The sequence below is a fragment of the Dendrobates tinctorius genome, unplaced genomic scaffold (assembly GCF_039654945.1).
Source record: "Dendrobates tinctorius isolate UK_male_01 unplaced genomic scaffold, ASM3965494v1 ptg000064l, whole genome shotgun sequence".
Lineage (NCBI taxonomy): Eukaryota > Metazoa > Chordata > Amphibia > Anura > Dendrobatidae > Dendrobates > Dendrobates tinctorius.
This window is the reverse complement of record NW_027361732.1, coordinates 44543266-44563586: the sequence shown is the minus strand read 5'-3', so window position 1 is coordinate 44563586 and position 20321 is coordinate 44543266. Positions and strand designations below refer to the sequence as shown.

General features: G+C 44.1%; 1 protein-coding gene across 3 annotated transcripts in view; it reads right to left on the bottom strand.

Moving 5' to 3' along the window:
* Positions 1-20298, bottom strand: part of BORA (BORA aurora kinase A activator) — an 83086-nt gene extending 62788 nt beyond the window's left edge. For 2 of the 3 annotated variants that reach the window (XM_073580372.1, XM_073580373.1), the window contains exons 1-2: positions 20059-20211; positions 18961-19144 (exon numbers count right to left, since the gene is read on the bottom strand). In XM_073580372.1, the coding sequence (XP_073436473.1) occupies positions 18961-19144; positions 20059-20060 (186 nt within the window). In that variant the 5' untranslated portion in view covers positions 20061-20211. Of the gene's footprint in view, positions 1-18960; positions 19145-20058 lie in introns of all 3 variants that reach the window. The other variant, XM_073580374.1, reaches the window with a different exon arrangement.
* Between the last annotated feature and the right edge of the window lie 23 nt (positions 20299-20321).

The following is a 20321-nucleotide window of genomic DNA, read 5'->3' as shown; positions in this document are numbered from 1 at the left end:
ATGTCCCCATATGCTGCCCCATAAGATGCTCCATAGATTATGTCCCCATATGCTGCCCCATAAGATGCTCCATAGATTATGTCCCCATATGCTGCCCCATAAGATGCTCCATAGATTATGTCCCCATATGCTGCCCCATAGATTATGTCCCTATATGCTGCCCCATAGATTATGTCCCCATATGCTGCCCCATAAGATGCTCCATAGATTATGTCCCCATATGCTGCCCCATAAGATGCTCCATATATTATGTCCCCATATATTATGTCCCCATATGCTGCCCCATAGATTATACCCCATACGCTGCTGCAAGACAAAAAAAAAAAAAAAAGATCCTCACCTCTCAGTCGCTGGGGGCCAGGCACCGGTGTCACCGCTGGCTCAGGACCCGGCACCTGAGATATTCACCTGTCCCCGGTCCATCGCTGCTCACTGCTGTCTGCCGCGTCGTCTGTCAGTGACGTTCAAGCAGCAGAGGGCGCGGCGCACACTAACTACGTCATCGCACCCTCTGCTGCCTGAATGCCACTGACAGAGGACGCAGCAGACAGCGGCGAGCAGCGATGGAGCGGGGACAGGTGAATATCGCTATACTTACCCCCTCCTGGCACGGTCTCTGCAGCCCCGTTCTCCCACGCTTCCTTCAGCGGTGACGTGGTACCGCTCATTAGTCATAAATATGTGCATATTCATGAATTTAATGCGCGGTACCACGTGACTGCTGAAGGGAGACCGTGGGACAAGCAGGGGGGGCTGCAGAGACGCATCAGGGTGGGGGGGGGGGGCAGTATGATCTGATACCCCTGCTCCCCCTTCCCTGACGACCCCCTGGCGTATATGACTTGCGTATCAGCCGAGAGGGGGACTTTCAGCATATATACAGAAACACACACACTTGTGTAAAAAAGTTTGCCTCCTTCCTGATTTCCTTTTTTTTTTTTTTTTTTTGTATGTTTGCCACACTTAAATGTTTCAGATCACCAGACAAAAGTAAATATTAGACAAAGATAACACAAGGAAACACAAAATGCAGTTTTTAAATTAAGGTCTTTATTATTAGGGTGAAAAAAATCCAAACCTACTGGTGCCTGTGTGAAAGATTGTCCCCACCCACTTAAAACAAATTAACTGTGGTCAGATTACTGCCACACCTGTTCTCAACCAAGAAATCACAAATAGGACCGTCCTGACAGTGAAGTAGACCAAAGAAATGCTGGAACAAACAAGAAACAAAGAAATTGAGATCTATCAGTCTGTAAAAGGTTATAAAACCATTTATAAAGCTTTGAGATTCCAATGAACCACAGTGAGAGCCATTATCCACTAATGGCAACAACATGGAACACTAGAGAAGCTTCCTAGGAGTGGCCGGCCTACCAAAATTACACCAAGAGAGTAGCGACGACTCATCCAAGAGGTCACAAAAGATCCCCCAACAACATCCAAAGAACTGCATGCCTCAGTTAAGGTCAGTATTAATGACTCCTCCATAAGGAACAGACTGGGCAAAAATGGCCTGCATGGCAAAGTTCTAAGACAAGAACCACTGCTAAACAGTAAGTTTTGCCAGAAAACATATTGATGATGCCCAAGACTTTTGGGAAAATACTCTGTGGAATGAGGAGACAAAAGTTGAACTTTTTGGAAGGCGTATGTCCAATTACATCTGGAATAGAAGTAACAGCATTTCAGAAAAGGAACATCATACAAACAGTAAAATATGATGATGGTAGTGTGATGGTCTGGGGCTGTTTTGCTGCTTCATGACCTTGAAGACTTGCTGTGGTAAATGGAACCATGAATTCTGCCGTCTACCAAAAGATCCTGAAGGAGAATGTCCAGTCATCAGTTTGTGACCTCAAGCTGAAGCGCACTTGGGTTATGTAGCAGGACAATGATTCAAAACACACCAGCAAGTTCACCTCTGAATGATTTAAGAAAAACAAAATTAGAGAGAGTGACTCAGTCAAAGTCCTAACCATAATCTGATGAGATATTGTGGCATAACTTTAAAAAGGCGGTTCATGCTCAGAAAACCTCCAATGTGGCTGAATTACAACAATTGGAATCCACATGGTCACCTGCAACACATGCTACATGTTTACGGATCTTCCGGCCCAAAAACTCAACTTTACCTGTCAGAAGTGCAAACTTGTTGCCCTCTTAGAGGAAAAGGTGCAGGGACTGGAAGAAAGAATAGCAACATTGAAGGTAATTAAAGAACATGAGGACTTCTTGGATGAAGCAGAAGCAACCATTCAGGATACGGAAAGTGAGAAAAGCTTCAGAGCACATACAGAGGCTGAAAAGTGGAGCCATGTGACGAAAAGAAGCAAACGGATCAAGTGGTCATCACCACCCACACAGCTTAGTAACCAATATGAAGCCCTCATGCTGGAGAACGAAAATGGCACAGCTCAGGATGATACCGTATCTACAAGAGAAGACACACTATCAACAAAAGAAATTACTCTGTCAACAAAAGCAGAAACAAATGACACTCAAAATCACTCACGAGCAACAAGCAGTGCATCTGGAAAGAAAGTGGTAGTTATGGGTGACTCACTACTAAGAGGCACGGAGGCAACTATCTGCAGGCCGGACATAACCGCACGAGAAGTATGCTGCCTCCCAGGAGCAAAAATCAAGGATGTGGCCAACAGGATACCAACTATCCTCAAATCCAAGGACGACTACCCTTTCCTACTGATACATGTAGGCACAAACGACACGGCAAGAAATGACCTACCAACTATCTGCAAAGACTTTGAAATTCTGGGGAAGAAAATAAAGGAACGGAACGTACAAGTTGTTTTCTCATCAATCCTCCCAGTCGATGGTCATGGCATCAGAAGATGGAATAGGATACTAGAGGTGAACAACTGGCTACGACGGTGGTGCAGGCAGCAAGGATTTGGATTATTGGACCATGGCGTGAATTACCTCTACGATGGACTTCTCGCAAGAGATGGGATACACCTCACAAAACCTGGGAAGCACACATTCACCAGAAGACTTGCCACACTCATCAGGAGGGCTTTAAACTAGAAGAGGGGATGGGAGGAAAAAACAGCAGACAAGAACATGCAGCAGAAGAACAAACTAATCAAGGATACTAGATGTGGTAAAGAGGACCCAAGACAGGGTACTCAGAAGGAAGCTAAGAAAAAGGAAGCAAAACTTCTTTCCTGCATGCTGACCAACGCAAGAAGCCTGACCTGATTGAAGATCTGGAGTTGGTAATGTATGAGGGAAAATACGACATAGTAGGAATAACGGAGACATGGTTAGACGACAGCTATGATTGGGCGGCTAACTTGCGGCTAATATGATTTGTTTAGGAGGGACCGTAAAAAATGGAAAGGGGGTGGAGTCTGTCTATATATAAAGTCCACTTTAAAGCCCACACTAAGAAGATATACAAGAGGGAAATGAAGAGGTGGAGTCTCTATGGGTGGAGATACAAGGAGGGAAAAGTAATAAAATCCTCATAGGGGTTTGTTATAAGCCACCAAACATAACAGAAACCACTGAAAATGTATTATTGAAACAAATAGACAAAGCAGCAAATCACAATGAGGTGATTATTATGGGGGACTTCAACTACCCCGACAGACTGGGAAACTGAAACCTGCGTATCTCAGAAAGGAAACCAATTTCTGTCAGTAACCAAGGATAATTATCTGTCACAACTTGTGCAGGGCCCAACTAGAGGGACAGCCCTTCTGGACTTAATTTTAAGCAACAGGCCAGATAGAATAACAGAAGTACGAGTCGATGGGCACAGTGACCACAATATAATACAATTCCACTTGTCCTTCAGTAAGGTGCCCTGGAAGGGGGTTACGAAAACGCTGAATTTCAGGAAAGCAAAGTTTGATCAGCTTAGCGAGGACCTTCGCCGAATTGATTGGAACAATGTCCTCAAAAATAGGAGCTCAGAAAATAAATGGGAAATATTTAAAATCAGTTTTACACACCAACTGCGAGCTAGCCATAACGTACAGAAATAAAAGGGCTAGGAACAGGAGAACACCAATGTGGCTAAATAAGGATGTAAAAAGGCAATAAACAAGGCATTTAGGAAGCTAAAACAAGAAGGCAATGAAGAAGCATTAAAAAGTTATAGAGAAAAAAATAAAATGTGTAAAAATAAAAAACAAATACATTAAGCAAAAGTGGAAACTGAGAGACTCATTGCTAAGGAAAGTAAAACAACCCCCAAACTATTCTTTAATTATATAAACAGTAAAATGAATAAAATTGATGGTGTCGGCCCTTTTAAGAACAATGAGGGTGAAATCAGAGAGCGATGTGGGAAAAGCAAATATTTTAAGTACTTTTTTCTCAACAGTGTTCACACAGGAAAAGGATTTGCCAGGGGAAATGCAGAGTGATAATGTAAACTCCCCATTAAGTATTACCTGCCTAACCCAGGAAGAAGTGGAGAACCGCCTCAGTAAGATTAAAATTGACAAATCACCAGGCCCTGATGGCATGCACCCTCAGGTATTAAGGGAGTTAAGTAATGTGATAGACAGGCCTCTATTCCTTATATGTAAAGACTCTATAGAAACATGGTCTGTTCCTTTTGATTGGCGGCAAGCAAATGTGGTACCAATATTCAAAAAGGGGTGTAAAAGAACCTGGAAACTATAGGCCGATAAGCTTAACATCTGTTGTGGGAAAAATTTTTGAAGGGTTTCTAAGGGATACCATTATGGAATATCTCAATGTTAATAAATGTTTAACTCTATATCAACATGGATTTATGAAGGATCGCTCCTGTCAAACTAACCTGATCAGCTTCTATGAGGATGTAAGCTCTCAAATGGACCAAGGAGAATCATTGGATGTCATTTATCTCGACTTCTCTAAAGCATTTGACACTGTCCCACATAAAAGATTGTTAAGTAAGATGAGAAAGCTTGGGCTAGGGGAAAATGTGTGTAGATGGGTAGGTAGCTGGCTTAGTGATAAAAAACAAAGAGTGGTTATTAATGGTGCATACTCTGATTGGGCCAGCGTTACTAGTGGGGTACCACAGGGTTCTGTATTGGGCCCCCTACTATTAAATATATTTATTAATGATCTAGTGGATGGCTTACACAGTAAAATATCAGTATTTGCAGATGATACAAAACTATGTAAGGTAGTTAACACAAAGGAGGACAGTTTGCAACCAGGGCTGTGGAGTCGGAGTTGTGGAGTCGGAGTTAGTTTTGGTTGGAGTCGGAGTCGGTAGAAATGTACCGACTCCAGCTTTAAAAAAAAAAAAATGTATTAATATTTCATAATTGAACTTTCATATGAATTTTATAAATGTTACTCAAATATATATGTTCTATCAAACTATGAACAACAGTGATAAGCAGTTCTGCTGGAGATAGAGACATTTCTTACTTCTTGTGTGTCACTGTTCTCCACTGCCCTTATCTAATCTTATACTTGGTTAACCTCATGCTGCCCCAACCCCCCTACTTACAATGTATGAAACTGAAAGTGAAAATGTGTTGCAAATTCTTAGTAGTAAAGCTCCTCCTCTAGACTAGATCATACTTGGTGTGTGTCTTCCAAGCATCTCACAGCTGCCTGCTACTCAGAAGAGGAAGACTGTAAGAAGTATTATCCTTTCAACAAACTTTGCATCAGTTAACTGTGTACATGAGGAATAATAACAGTATTACTGACCACTATATCAGTTGTACGACCTGGCAATAATTTTGTACAATTGTTTTTAGGAAAAACAATTGTCATTTGGATTGTGAATGCAGAATTAAAAACCTGAGAATGTCAAAGAAGCATCACATTAAATCAGCTGTATTTGAACATTTCACCATCACTCAAGATAGAAAACATTATGTTTGTCAGTGTATGACAAATGATCCAGACGAAAACAAATGCTGTGAAGCCAAGATGAGTGCATATTCAGGCAAAGATAAAAATGCTCCTACCAGAGCTTCTAATCTAAAGAGACATTTACAGCGCTTTCATCCAGAAGTACTGAAAGCAGTGGATGAGAAAGACTGCATCCAAACCAATGAACCAGTGCCCAGCTCTTCCAGCCAAACAAAGGAGCAGAGAACTTTGCAGCCATCAGTTGCAAGATATTTTGTCAGTGACAAAGTTACTGTGACAATGACAGTAGATACATTTAAAAAACAGATCATAGAGCTTGTTGTAAAGGATAGTGTGCCTATTTCATTATTTTCACGACCAGCTTTTATGTGTCTGAATGGGGAAATGGCCCGCAAGCTTGGTGTTTCTCTGGAGAGAGAGAGTATTAGAAAATTAGTAATCGAAGAAGCTTTTAAACAAAAGGAAGAACTTAAAAAAACTCTCAAGGGACGCTTTCTGTTTCTTAAAATGGATGCCTGCACACGTCACAGAGTGAACTATTTTGCCATCAATGTCCGATTTGTTTGTGACAAAAATGAAATAGTTACCAAGACATTGGCAGTAAGAGACAACAAAGCTCATCACACCAGTGAGTTTCTCCAGGTCTTGGTGGAAAAGGTTCTGCAAGACTATGAACTTAAAAAAGAGCAAGTTCTTTCTGTCGTAACTGACAATGCTTCAAATATGATAAGTACTATTAAGCTAATGAATGAGAGTAATGATGGTGACCAGCAGCTAGAAGAACATTCTGGGTCCACAGACACAGAAATGTTTGAAATAGAGGAACACAGTATTGTAACTGAGGAGCAAACTGAAGTTGCTTCAGATGAACAGCAACATGATAGTTTAGATGATCTTGTTGAAACTGTGTCAATATGTTCTTTCATTCATCACATGCGCTGTGTTGTGCATACGCTACAGCTGGCTATAAGAGACAGTCTGCAAGAAGGACATGCTGCTGCACTGATTGGCAAGGTGAGAAAATTGGCTACTGTTGCCAGAACCCCTAAAGTTGACTCAATTTTGAAGAGACGTGCTGGAAAAGGGGCAATTATTGATCAAGCCACACGATGGGGCAGTACTTACTTAATGATTCAGCGCTTGGTTGAACTGAAAACCTTTCTTGTAGACATGGCTAACCCTCAACTGACGCTAAATGAAAGTCAGTGGAATCAGGTGACTGAGCTGGAAAAAATTGCTAGAGCACCCATTTACAGTGACTAAAAAATTACAAGCAGAGGACTTAACTCCAGGTATTTTCTTAAAGGAGTGGAAGAACCTGATGTTTCGCCTGTCCCAAAGAGGAGGGTTAATTGCAAGTGGCATTGCTACATCAATGAAACGGAGAGAGGAGCTACTATTACAAAATAACATTCTTTTGGCAGCTGTTTATGTAGACCCAATGCATCGGATTCTTCTAGATGATCAACAGCTAAGTAAAGGAAAAGAAGCTCTGTTTGAAATAGCAGTAAGGATGAAAGGGTTGCAGAACAGTCAGGAGGAACAAGAAGAATTTGGTCGTCCTGCCACATCTTCACCCTCATCATCAACTGATGAAGAATTTAATTTCGAAAAATATTTGGATAACAAGGACCGTGCAAAGCGTTCCCGCATAGAAGAGTCATCCCCATCAAGGAACACAGCCAGTACATTTCAGCAGAATTTTTCATGTGCACTAAAAGAAATTGAGAAATTTGACCGTTCATCAAAAATAACAGTGCAACAAGCGATTCCTCTGTATCCTGACATTGTCAGAGATGTTGAGAGTGGTTACTGCTTTGCCACCAACACAAGTTAGTGTAGAGAGGTTGTTTTCTGCTCTCAAAATAATTAGATCAGATTTGAGGGCATCCATGAAGGAGGATCTGACAGAGGCAATACTTTTTCTGAGGACAAATTTATAGATTTCTTCTTATTAACTGCATAAAAGTGTTTATTGCATATTTACTTACAGTTTATAAAAGTTATTTGCTATATTCTAATTGTATTCTAATAAATGTAGTTTTTGCTCTAAGTGGTCTGATTACTTATATGATGGTGAGAAACTGAATAAGCACGATGTTTAATATTTTACAACAGTAAATTTGTTGTTATGAATTGGCCATTTATGAAGGAGTCGGAGCCGGAGCCTGATAAAATCCAGGAGTCGGAGTCGCAACTGTGGCTTACCGACTCCACAGCCCTGTTTGCAACTACAGACAGATTTGAGTAAATTGGAGAATTGGGCTGAAAAATGGCAAATGAGGTTTAACACAGATAAGTGTAAGGTTATGCACATGGGAAGGAGAAACAGATGCTACAATTACTTACTAAATGGGAAACTGCTGGGGAAATCAGACATGGAAAAAGACTTCGGCATCTTAGTCAATAAGAAGCTAAATTGGAGTGCCCAGTGTCAGGCAGCTGCCACCAAAGCAAATAGGGTCATGGGATGTATTAGAAGAGGTCTGGGGACACGAGATGAAAACATAATTCTCCCTCTGTACAAATCACTCATCAGACCACACTTGGAGTACTGTGTGCAATTTTGGACGCCGGTGCTCAAGAAAGACATTACTGAACTTGAAAGGGTTCAAAGGCGGGCTGCTAAAATGATAAATGGAGTTGGTTCACTACAATACCCAGAAAGGTTATCAAAATTAGGCCTATTTACTCTAGAAAAGAGAAGACTTAGGGGAGACTTAATATATATGTACAATTATATCAGAGGGCAATACAGAGATCTCTCCAATGAACTGTTTATACCAAGGACTATGACAAGAACAAAGGGGCATTCTCTTCGTTTGGGGGAAAGACAATTTCTGCACCAGCATAGAAGAGGGTTCGTCACGGTAAGAGCAGTGAGGCTCTGGAATTCTCTTCCTGAGGAAGTGGTAATGGCCAACTCAGTGAAAGAAAGGAATGGATGCCTTTCTTGTGAGTAACAGTATAGAAGGTTACGAATAACATAATATTATAGGTAGATGGTTGACCCAGCTTAGGGGGAAGGAATTTTTTTTCCCTATGGAGAAAATTGGCTTCTACTCTGTGGGTTTTTTGCCTTCCCCAGGATCAACAATGCAGAACAGCTGCACTAAAAATAGGCTGAACTAGATGGACATAAAGTCTTCCTTCAGCCTTCAAAACTGTTACTATGTAATTCTGCAAAGATGAGTGAGGCAAATTTCCTCCAGAGTGTTGTAAAAGACTCGTAGCCAATTATTGCAAACGCTTGATTGCAGTTCTTGCTGTTAAGGGCGGTCCAATCAGTTATTAGACTTGTGTGTGTGGGGGGGGAAATCATTTTTGCACACTGGGCCCTGTATGTTTGATTTCATTTTCCCTTAATAAAGACCTTCATTTAAAAACTGCATTTTGTGCTTATTTGTTAATTTTGTCTAATATTTAAATGTTTGGTGATCTGAAACATATACATGGGGTGTTCCCATATCCAAGATCCTATTCCAATAAATAGTAGGTATAACAATATTAGCAAATGCCTCCAATTACAAATGCAGTATAGACTTTCTGATTTGCCATGTCCAGGTATTGTAGGAACTTAGATATACATGGTTACGACCACTTGCAACTATATAACAAGTGTTGTGACTCCCCATCCCTCCATGCATTTCCCCTGGCTCACTTTCCACATTTGATTCCATCACAGAAGAAGTCTCCAGACTAGAGTTGAGCGACTTTGGTCGGATCGGGTTTCATGAAACAAAATTTGTTTCAGATGAAACTGGTCCGACTAGGGCAATAAAAAAAATGCGGAGTTTCGTCCGAAACCCGACCCCAATGCAAGTCAATGGGGAATAAAAGTCGGCATTGAGTGGATGAATGTCATCCGCTCAATACCGACTTTTATTCCCCATTGACTTGCATTGGGGTCGGGTTTCGGACGAAACTCCGACTTTTTTTGCCCTAGTCGGACCAGTTTCATGAAACCCGATCCGACCAAAGTCGCTCAACTCTACTCCAGACTTCTCTTCTTATCGTCCGACTACATGCACTACCGACACCATTCCCTCACATCTCCTCCAGTCTCTCTCTCCTGTCGTCACAACTCACCTAACTACAATCTTTAATCTCTCCCTCTCCTCGGGCATTTTCCCACCCTCCTTCAAACCAGGGCTGTGGAGTCGGTGCTCATTTTGGTGGAGTCGGTATAAAATGGACTGACTCTTAAAATATATAATAAATTGGGTACAGTAGTTCAATGCAGTATGTGCTGAATATTTTTTCATAGGAATTTGGGAAAGTTATGAAATGTCCTATAAATGGCTGTCCTATTCCTGACCTAAGGCTACATTCACACACAGCGTTTTTGCTGCGTTTTTTGAGGATACGTTTTTCAGCTGCAAAAGCAGATCAGCTTTTTAAAAAACCGCATCACCTGAAAGGTTTTTGAGCTCACAGATAGATTAGAAAGACGCCACACAAACTGACATGCTCATTCAGCCAAAAAACGGATCTTCACAAAACAATGTGTCTGAATGTCATATCTTGAAACCCATTGACTTTGCTGTGATGCCCAGAGTCACTGCATTTTACTGCAAAAAACTGATCCGCAAAAACGCTGTGTGTGAATCATGGCCGTAGCCAACGAGGGGCGGGGGGCAGGGGCACGCACCTATCAAAACTCACTTGTGTGCTGCAGTGCTCCCGTCCTGCACCGGATCCAGACTGCCTGCAGGGGGCAATCTCCCCTCCTCTGTCCTGTCTTCTGCAGTCTTCACCAGAGAGGGGGAGGGGTGCCTGCCCTGAACAGGATCCGATTCCTGGGCCCCCGAGCTGGAGAAAGTGAGAAAGTTGTGCACACGCTGCAGCTGGCAATAAGATAGTCTGCAAGAGGGTCATGCGGGAAATCTGATTGGAAAAGTGAGGAAATTGGATATTGCCGCCAGAACCCCTAAAATTGATTCCATCTTGAAGAGACGTGCTGTGAAAGGGGCAATTGTCGATCAAGCCACTCAGTGGGGCAGCACTTATTTAATGATTGAGTAATTGCTTGAACTAAAACAGTTTCTTATAGATATGACAAACCCTCAGGTAACCCTAAATGAAGGTCAATGGACACAGGTGGCTGAATTGAAGGAATTGCTTAATCACCCATTTACCATGACTAAAAAATTACAAGCTGAGGAATTAACTATTGGCATTTTCATAAGGGAGTGGAAGAACTTGCTATTTTGCCTGTCCCAAAAAGGAGGTTTAATCGCAGATGGCATTTCTGCTTCAATGAAACGGAGACACAGCTATTGGAAAATAAAATTTTTCTGGCAGCTGTTTATGTGGACCCAAGTCATTGTATACTGCTTGATGATCAACAGCTTACTAAAAGGAAAAGAAGCTCTGACTGAGGTAGCAGTTAGGATGAGTGGCCTACAGGACTGCCAGGCGCAAGAGGACTTGGGTCCTGACAGTGCTACTGCTGCCATATCTTCATCCTCATCAGATAAGGAGTTTGTCTTTGACAAGTATTTGGATGATATGGAGCAGGCAAAGCGTTGCCGCAAGGAAAAGTATTTCACTCTGTCTCCTAGAGCAAGCAGATTGACCATATTTCAGCAAAATGTTTCACTTGCTCTCAAAGAAATAGAAAAATTCAACCGCTCATCAAAACTGACTGGGCATGAGGCAATTCCTTTATACCCGGAAATTGTTAGAGATGTTGCCCATGTGGTTACAGCTTTGCCTCCAACCCAAGTTAGTGTAGAGAGGTTGTTCTCTAGCCTTAAAATCATTAGGTCAGACTTAAGGTCATCTATGAAGGAGGATCTGATGGAGGCAATTCTATTTCTTAGAACAAATTCATAGACTACACAAATGTTATTTAGTATGTTTTTGTTGAAAACCGTTTTTTGCCACTTACATAGTAATAAATAAAATATATATATTAGATATTACATAGTGTATTACATATTTACAATCTATTACAGTTTTTTGTGTTCTAAAGTTGTATTCCAATAAATATATATGTTCTAAATATCTTTATTGTATCAAAAATTATTAAATGTCTGATGTTCACATTATACTACAATAAATATTTCACTTAAATATAAGCAATATATGTGGGAGTCGGAGTCGTAGTAAGGGAAATTGAGAAGTCGGAGTCGCAGGTTTGGCTTACCGACTCCACAGCAGGGTGGATAAAAATCTTGATTTTTTTAAAAAAATCAAAAAAATCAGATTTTTTTTGATTTAAATCATTTTTCTTTTCATAGACTTTAACCATCCCAGTAAAATGTCTGTTAAAAAAATAGGTTGTAAATTAATTGCCAGACTTACCACTAGTACTAGGCTCCTGGTGCATAAGAAGCTGTGGGGGTTCATTGACATTAGTTGTATCACTATCAACATCTTCATTTCCCTTCTGGTTGCAGTTTTCATAATGTGATTTCAAACGGCAAACAAGTCCTTGGATATCCTTTTGACAGTATTTGCACTTTGCTCTTGCACCTTTCTTTCCAAGATCTGCTGCTGGCATCTCAACAAAATGAACCCAAATAGGGTCTCTCTTACGACCTGCTGCCATGGCTCACACAGATCACTTATGAAGTTTGATTGTTACTACAGCCTGAGCCAAGCACTGCTGATGTTACTACAGCCTGAGCCAAGTACTGCTGACTATCCAACAAGTTTGGGCATGTCAACTGAATGCAAGGAAAAAGAAACTAAACCAAAACTGAAACCAAGCTAGAAGTGTGGAATTAAAGGGGCAGTATGAACAAAATGTGGAGGCTATTAATAGTTTATACAATTAAGACATGCTGCTTTTAAACACCTACCTATTGCCATATAGTAAAACAAAAAAGATTTTTACTTACTTTGGGGTCCCCCCCTCACCCTGGCGTTAGATCGTTGCCCCTAGTTTCGTCCGTGTAACTATGGGCGCACATGCACACTGCTCTCACTTCTCATTTTAATCGTGATTTATATTAAAAAAAAACCTTTTGATTTAAATCAGTGATTTAAATCATGATTAAAATCATGATTTAAATCGATCCGATTTAAATAGAAAAAAATCTTTTGATTTAAATCGTGATTTAAATCATGATTTAAATCGGCGTGATTTAAATCAATCCACCCTGCTCCACAGCCCTGCTTCAAACACTATCATTACTCCATTACTAAAGAATCCCGCTCTCGACCCATCCTACACAAATAACTAGACGAGTCTCCAATCTTCCCTTCATCTCTACACTCTTGAAGCACCTAGTCTACTCCCGCCTTACCCGTTACCTCTCCACTCACTCCCTCCTAGACCCTTCACAGTCCGGCTTCCACCCCCTACATTTGACAGAAACTGCAAAATTACCAATGACCTTCTGACAGCAAAATGTAACGGTGACCACTCTCTGCTCATACTTTTCAACCTTTCTGAAGCTTTTGACACTGTTGCTTACCGTCTCCTACTCTCTAGGCATTAAAGACACTGATCTCTCCTGGTTCTCTTCCTATCTCTCTGACCGCTCTTTCAGTGTTTTGTTCACTGGATCCACATCATCTCCTCTTTTCTCGCTGTTGGGGTCCTGCAGGGCTCAGTCCTTGGCCCGCTTCTCTTCTCTCTCTACACGGCCCCAATTAGACAGACTATAAGCAGATTTGGCTTTCAGTACTATCTTTATGCTGATGACACAAAACTATACATGTCATCCCCCGACATTACTCCCGCTGTATTACAGAACGCCAGTGACTGTCTGTCCACAGTCTCCAACATCATGTCCGCTCTCTATCTGTAACTTAACCTCTCAAAAACTGAACTTCTGCTCCCGCCACCTACTAACCTCCATAAATCTGACATTTCCTTCTCCGTGGGTGGCACCATAATAATACCCCAGCAGCAGACACGCTGTCTGGGTGTTATGTTTGACACCAACCTCTCCTTCACATCCCATATACAATCTCTTGCCACTTACACCTAAAGAACATCTCTAGAATCCGCCCTCTTCTCACCATGGAAACAAAAACCCTCACTGTCGCATTGATCCACACCCGCCTGGATTACTGCAATACTCTATTAATTGGCCTCCCCGTTGCTTGACTATCCCCTCTCCAGTCCATACTTAATGCAGCAGCCAGGGTCATCCATCTGGCTAATCGGTAGTGTCCGCACTTCACCAGTCCTTACATTGGCTGCCCATTAGAGGTTCTAATTCAAAGTACTTGTTCTCACCCACAAAGCTCTCCACAGTGCAGCACCCCCCTACATCTCCTCCCTCATTTCTGTCTATTGGCCTAACCGATTGCTGCGCTCTGCAAACGACTTTCAACTAACCTCGGCAGTAATCCGTACCTCCCACTCCCAACTCCAAGACTTCTCCCTCGCTGCGCCAATCCTCTGGAATGCTCTACCCCAAGAAATTAGGACTATCCACAATTTGCATAATTTTAGGCGCTCCCTCAAAACGCATTTGTTCAGAGCGGCCTATCACGTTCACTAATCAAAGTAATTTTGTGTGTAATTGAACGTGTGTAGCCCGTTCACTATCCCCATCTATCCCCCGCTCCCTCAAGATGGCTGGACCATCATTGTTTATACATCATTGTAAATACACACCTGTACTTTGTATCTCCCCCACCTCAGATTGTAAGCTCTCACAAGCAGGGTCGTCATATTTTGCTTTTATGATTGTATATTTAACGTTGTTACTCATGACTGCTGTGTTTTTAAACTGTAAAGCGCTGCAGAATATGTTGGCGCTATATAAAGATTATATCTCTCTCATTATATATATATATATATATATATATATATATATATATATATATATATATAAAATTGAATGTGTGTGTATACATCACCAACCAATCACGAAGCAGCTTTCATTTCACCAGAGCTGTTCAAAAGAAGCTGAGCTGTGATTGGTTGCTATGAGCAACAGTTTTCCTACTTGACAACACCTCAGCAGACACTGACATGGTGGGAGAAATATAGCATCTTCGGGAACATAAGCTCCCAGCCATTGTCTGCCCCCCTGAAAGGAGCACAGAGCACATGACGGAAATGAATCCCCCCCCCCTCCTGTGCCCATATACCCATCACACATCCTCCATCCTATAGGCATATCTTCCCTCTTAAAGGGATCATTGGTATGGAAGTCAGAGCAAATCCATCCAGCGCTTTGGTTTTGACCCCAGGCCTCTCTTAAAGGGATCCCCGGTATGGAAGTTAGGACCGTTCCACTCAGCTCTGTGGTTCTGACCCCAGGGTCTCTTAAAGGGATCATTGGTATGGAAGTCAGGGAAAATCCATCCAGCGCTTTAATTCTGACACCAGGCCTCTCTTAAAGGGATCCCCAGTATGGAAGTCAGGGCAAATGCCTTCAAATGCTCTGGTACTGACTCCAGGCTCTCTTAAAAGGATCTCCTGCATGGAAGTCAGGGCAAATCCACTCAGTGCTCTGATTCTGATCCCAGGCTCTCTAAGGCCTCTTTCACACTTCAGTTTTTTTGCATCAGTTCAAATCCGCCAAAAAGGCAGACAAGCGGATCCGTTCTGAACTGATGTGAACGGATGGCACAGGATCCGTTTTTAGACGGAAAGAGAGAGAGAGAGCGAAAGAATATTTTTGTCCGGCATCCAGAAAGAATTTCGGGTTAAATGAGTGTCTGGAGGATCCGCCAGAGAAAAAAACGTTACAAGCTCCGTTTTGAAATCTTTGAGGATGGTGACGGACAGCAACTTTTGGCGGATCCTCAAAAAAAACGGATGCAACGGACAGCAATCCTTCACAATCCGCCATTAATGCAAGTCAATGGGGGAAAAAAACGGATCCTCAAAAAAAAAAAAAAAAGAGGATCCGTTTTTTTTCCAAACCTGGCGGATTGTGACTGATTGTAAAAAACTGAAGTGTGAAAGAGGCCTTAAAGGGATCCCCAGTATGGAAGTTAGGACCGTTCCACTCAGCGCTCTGGTTCTGACTCCAGGCTGACGGGATGATGTGGGATATTAGTGGTAGTTGTCTGGTGGCTCGGGATGATGTGAGATATTAGTTGTAGTAGTCCAGTGGCTCTGGCTGACGGGATGATATGGGATATTAGTGTTAGTAGTCCAGTGGCTCTGGCTGACCGGATGAATTGAGATATTAGTGGTGGTAGTCCGGTGGCTCGGGATGATGTGGGATATTATGGGTAGTAGTCCGGTAGCTCTGGCTGACGGGATGATGTGGGATATTAGTGGTAGTAGTCCAGTGGCTCTGGCTGACCAGATGATGTGAGATATTAGTGGTGGTAGTCCGGTAGCTCTGGCTGAAGGGATGATGTGGGATATTATGGGTAGTAGTCCGGTGGCTCTGGCTGACGAGATGATGTGGGACATTATAGCGAATGTGGCTATGCGGAATGGGCGGGACTCTACACTCAGCTATATATCTATGCCCGGGCAGCGCCGGGCTCTTCAGCTAGTTATTATATAAAACTGTCAGTATATGAGTGGTTGTTACCACATGAGAAAAAAGACATAGCAAATCAGAATTATCTTCAATTAAAAATGTAGTATAGTATTTACTAATATTATTATTACACCTACTACATATTGGGCTAGAACCTTGGAGATGTGAATACCACTTTAAGTGTGACAAACATGCAAAAGAATAGGCAATCAGGAAGGGGCAAACACTTTCACACAACTGTCCATACATACACCGCTACCTATATATGTAAACCGACCGCCACCTATATACATATAGGTAGTGGTTAACAAAAGGAAGCAGATATAATGGTCAGGTCCTTTCTTCTAGCCTCTTCACGGTATTCAAAACCTGAAGCCGAAATGTGGACTGTACCTAATATGAGACGTGAGAGTGCAATGAACCTCAGTGACAACCGAGAGGTCTTGTCAGACCCCCGGATGTCTCCACTACGAGATAGACTTGCTGCATGAGAGCGCGCCGGTAGTTTGTGTGGTGCTTGCATTTCAGTCCTGCCTAATTCATTCATTTGGGCTACTTTCACACATCAGTTTTTTGCCGTCAGGCAGGATCCGGCTTTTTTTAGAAAAAACGGATCCGGCATAAATTTTGGTGAACTGTAGAAACGGATCCGTTATTTTGCTGGATCCGTCTCTGTTCCTGGGGGCTGGCCAATTGGATCTGAGCATGCGCAGACTTAAAAAAACCGGATCCGGTGGCTGGATCCGTCTTTTTCTGGATCCGGCGCATTCCGGCGCCCATAGACTTTCATTGTAGCAAAAAGCTGGAAGCGCCGGATCCGGCGCTTCCGGCTTTCTCGCCGGAGACAAAAAACGTTACAGTAGACGTTTTTTCAAGACGCCGGAATGAGACAAGTTGCTGGATCCGGCAAAAAACGGATGAAACGCAATGCCATCCGGCACGATCCGGCGCTAATGCAAGTCAATGGGGAAAAACCGGATCCGGCATTGCATTTTGCCGGATCCGTTTTTTCCAAAAGAAGCCGGATCGCGCCTGAAGGCAAAAAACTGATGTGTGAAAGAGGCCTTAACAATACAGATACAGTTTAGAGGAGCGTGTTCTCATTGTGACAAACTTAATGGAGGAAGGACTCTTAAAGGGAATCTATCACCCCATTTTTGGACTATCAGCTGCCGGCACCGCCATCAGGGGCTTATCTACAGCATTCTGTAATGCCGCAGATAAGCCCCCCCCCCCGATGTAACCTGAAAGATAATAAAAACGAGTTATATAATACTCACCGGGGGGGCGGTCCGGCGACTCTCATCTTCTAACGATGACTTCTTTGCTTCCCGTCACGGCTCTAGCGCAGGCGTACTTTACCTGCCCTAAACAGGGCAGAGCAGAGTGCGCCTGCACAGGAGCCACGACGGGAAGCAAAGAAGAGGACGTCACTGTTAGATGAAAGGCGCCGGACCAGACCGCTACACCCATCAGACCAAAACCGGACCACCATTGGTTAAGTATAATCTATCTCGCTTTTCTTATCTTTCAGGTTACATCGGGGGATTATCTACAGCATTACAAAATGCTGCAGATAAGCCCCTGATGGCTGTGGCTGCAGCGGATAGTCGAAAAATGGGGTGACAGATTCCCTTTAAGAGTTTCCAGTGAATTTCTAAAGTTTGGAGGTCGAAATCCGCTGTCCATACCGTGTATTTTGTCATTGGTGAATAAGCTAGAAAGTACAGGAACATTACTGGATAGGCACAATGGAGGACATCCGAAACCGTCTGAGAAAACAACTCAAGATGTGCAACAGCACCTTCTGGCATCTCCACGTAAATCGTTGCCCAAGCTTTCCCAGGAGACAGGCTTGTCATATTCCACATGTGAGTGATGACAGAGTAATCTCCAAGGGACTGTGGCCACCAAGATCACTTGATTTAAGAATGCCGGATTTTTTCCTTTGGGGCCATTTGAAAGGTTGAATGTACAGTAACAATCGGCAAACATTACAGGCACTCAGAGAACATATAGTGAGAAATTCAGATGTCCTGCGGAATGTCCTGAGGAGACACAGATTAGATATTAGAAAAAACTTTTTGACAGTTAGAGTGATCAATGAGTGGAACAAGCTGCCTCGAGAAGTGGTGAGTTCTCCTTCAATGGAAGTCTTCAAACAGAGGCTGGACAGACATCTGACTGGGATGATTTAGCGAATCCTGCTTTGAGCAGCGGGTTGGACCAGATGGCCCAGGAGGTCCCTTCCAACTCTACGATTCTATGATTCAACAATTTGGACCGGCGTGTGCAGGCGTACTTGGGGGAGAACGATGCACATTCCCAACACTTGTTTACAAACATCCATTTTCCATGCACCAGTATGTACAGTCCTAATTTCAGTACGATAGATCGTCTTTTAGAAGTTGCAGCAGTTTTTCCTGGTAAAATAGTGAATGAATAACCCTGTATTTACCAAACAGGAGGGTCTGTTGTCACATCGGGACCCTTAGCCCCATCTAGACTGAAAAGGTCATTTGGCGGCACTGCGTCACACAGCTGCAGTCCTGCAGGATACAGTCCTTGTAGGTGTAGCTGCCGGGCAGTCCGTGACCTACATCAGTGTACACGCCGTGTGCCGGGCTCAGTCCCCAGGAGCGTACTCCCCACACGATGGTCCCTATCCCTGCCGCGTCTCACTTACCGCAGAGGACTTTCTCGGCTTGAACACTGTTGGGCTAGACACAAAGGGCTCTTGTAGGCTGCAGTAGTCGTTCGGACTCTCGAAGGGATTGAGGATTTGAACGCGACCTGGAGCCTCCGGGGTTAACTGAGCATGCACATCACCCATTTCAAGGAAAAACAATTGTATGAACAATAATGGCAACCTAGAAAAGAAAACCGCAGTGTGACCACACATGGCCGACATTTGGTAGACCAGCACGTAGACAGTCGAGTTCTCAGGTGACACGTCACTAGGCGCCCACCCGGGTCCCCCTATTACAGGCGCCCACCCGGGTCCCCCTATTACAGGCGCCCACCCGGGTCCCCCCTATTGCAGGCGCCCACCCGGGTCCCCCCTATTGCAGGCGCCCACCCGGGTCCCCCTATTGCAGGCGCCCACCCGGGTCCCCCTATTGCAGGCGCCCACCCGGGTCCCCCTATTACAGGCGCCCACCCGGGTCCCCCTATTACAGGCGCCCACCCGGGTCCCCCTATTGCAGGCGCCCACCCGGGTCCCCCTATTGCAGGCGCCCACCCGGGTCCCCCTATTGCAGGCGCCCACCCGGGTCCCCCTATTGCAGGCGCCCACCCGGGTCCCCCTATTGCAGGCGCCCACCCGAGTCCCCCTATTGCAGGCGCCCACCCGAGTCCCCCTATTGCAGGCGCCCACCCGAGTCCCCCTATTGCAGGCGCCCACCCGGGTCCCCCTATTGCAGGCGCCCACCCGGGTCCCCCTATTGCAGGCGCCCACCCGGGTCCCCCTATTGCAGGCGCCCACCCGGGTCCCCCTATTGCAGGCGCCCACCCGGGTCCCCCTATTGCAGGCGCCCACCCGGGTCCCCCTATTACAGGCGCCCACCCGGGTCCCCCTATTGCAGGCGCCCACCCGGGTCCCCCTATTGCAGGCGCCCACCCGGGTCCCCCTATTGCAGGCGCCCACCCGGGTCCCCCTATTACAGGCGCCCACCTCCAACATTTTCTGAGAACATTCAATTTCTTAGAAATGTTGGAATTTACATACAAATTCTCGCTGGGGAACTACAAGTCTCAGCACCACGGGCAGGACCAGAACGCTTACATTCATGGGTTTATCTGCCCCCACACATTGACGCTCAGCAGTCTATAGAACTGAACACAGGCCGGGAGCAATCCACATAACACACCGTCCTGGCGGAAACCTCCAGCGCCGTTTCCTCGTCCCTCCCGCTCCTGACCCCGCCGCGCTGCTCCACACCGCTGGGACACACCACTCCTGCTCAAATTCTTCACTACACTACTTTTCCGACAGCCAATCAAAATCCCGAATCTGAAGTATCGCCCAATCACAGCGCGCAGAAGGGG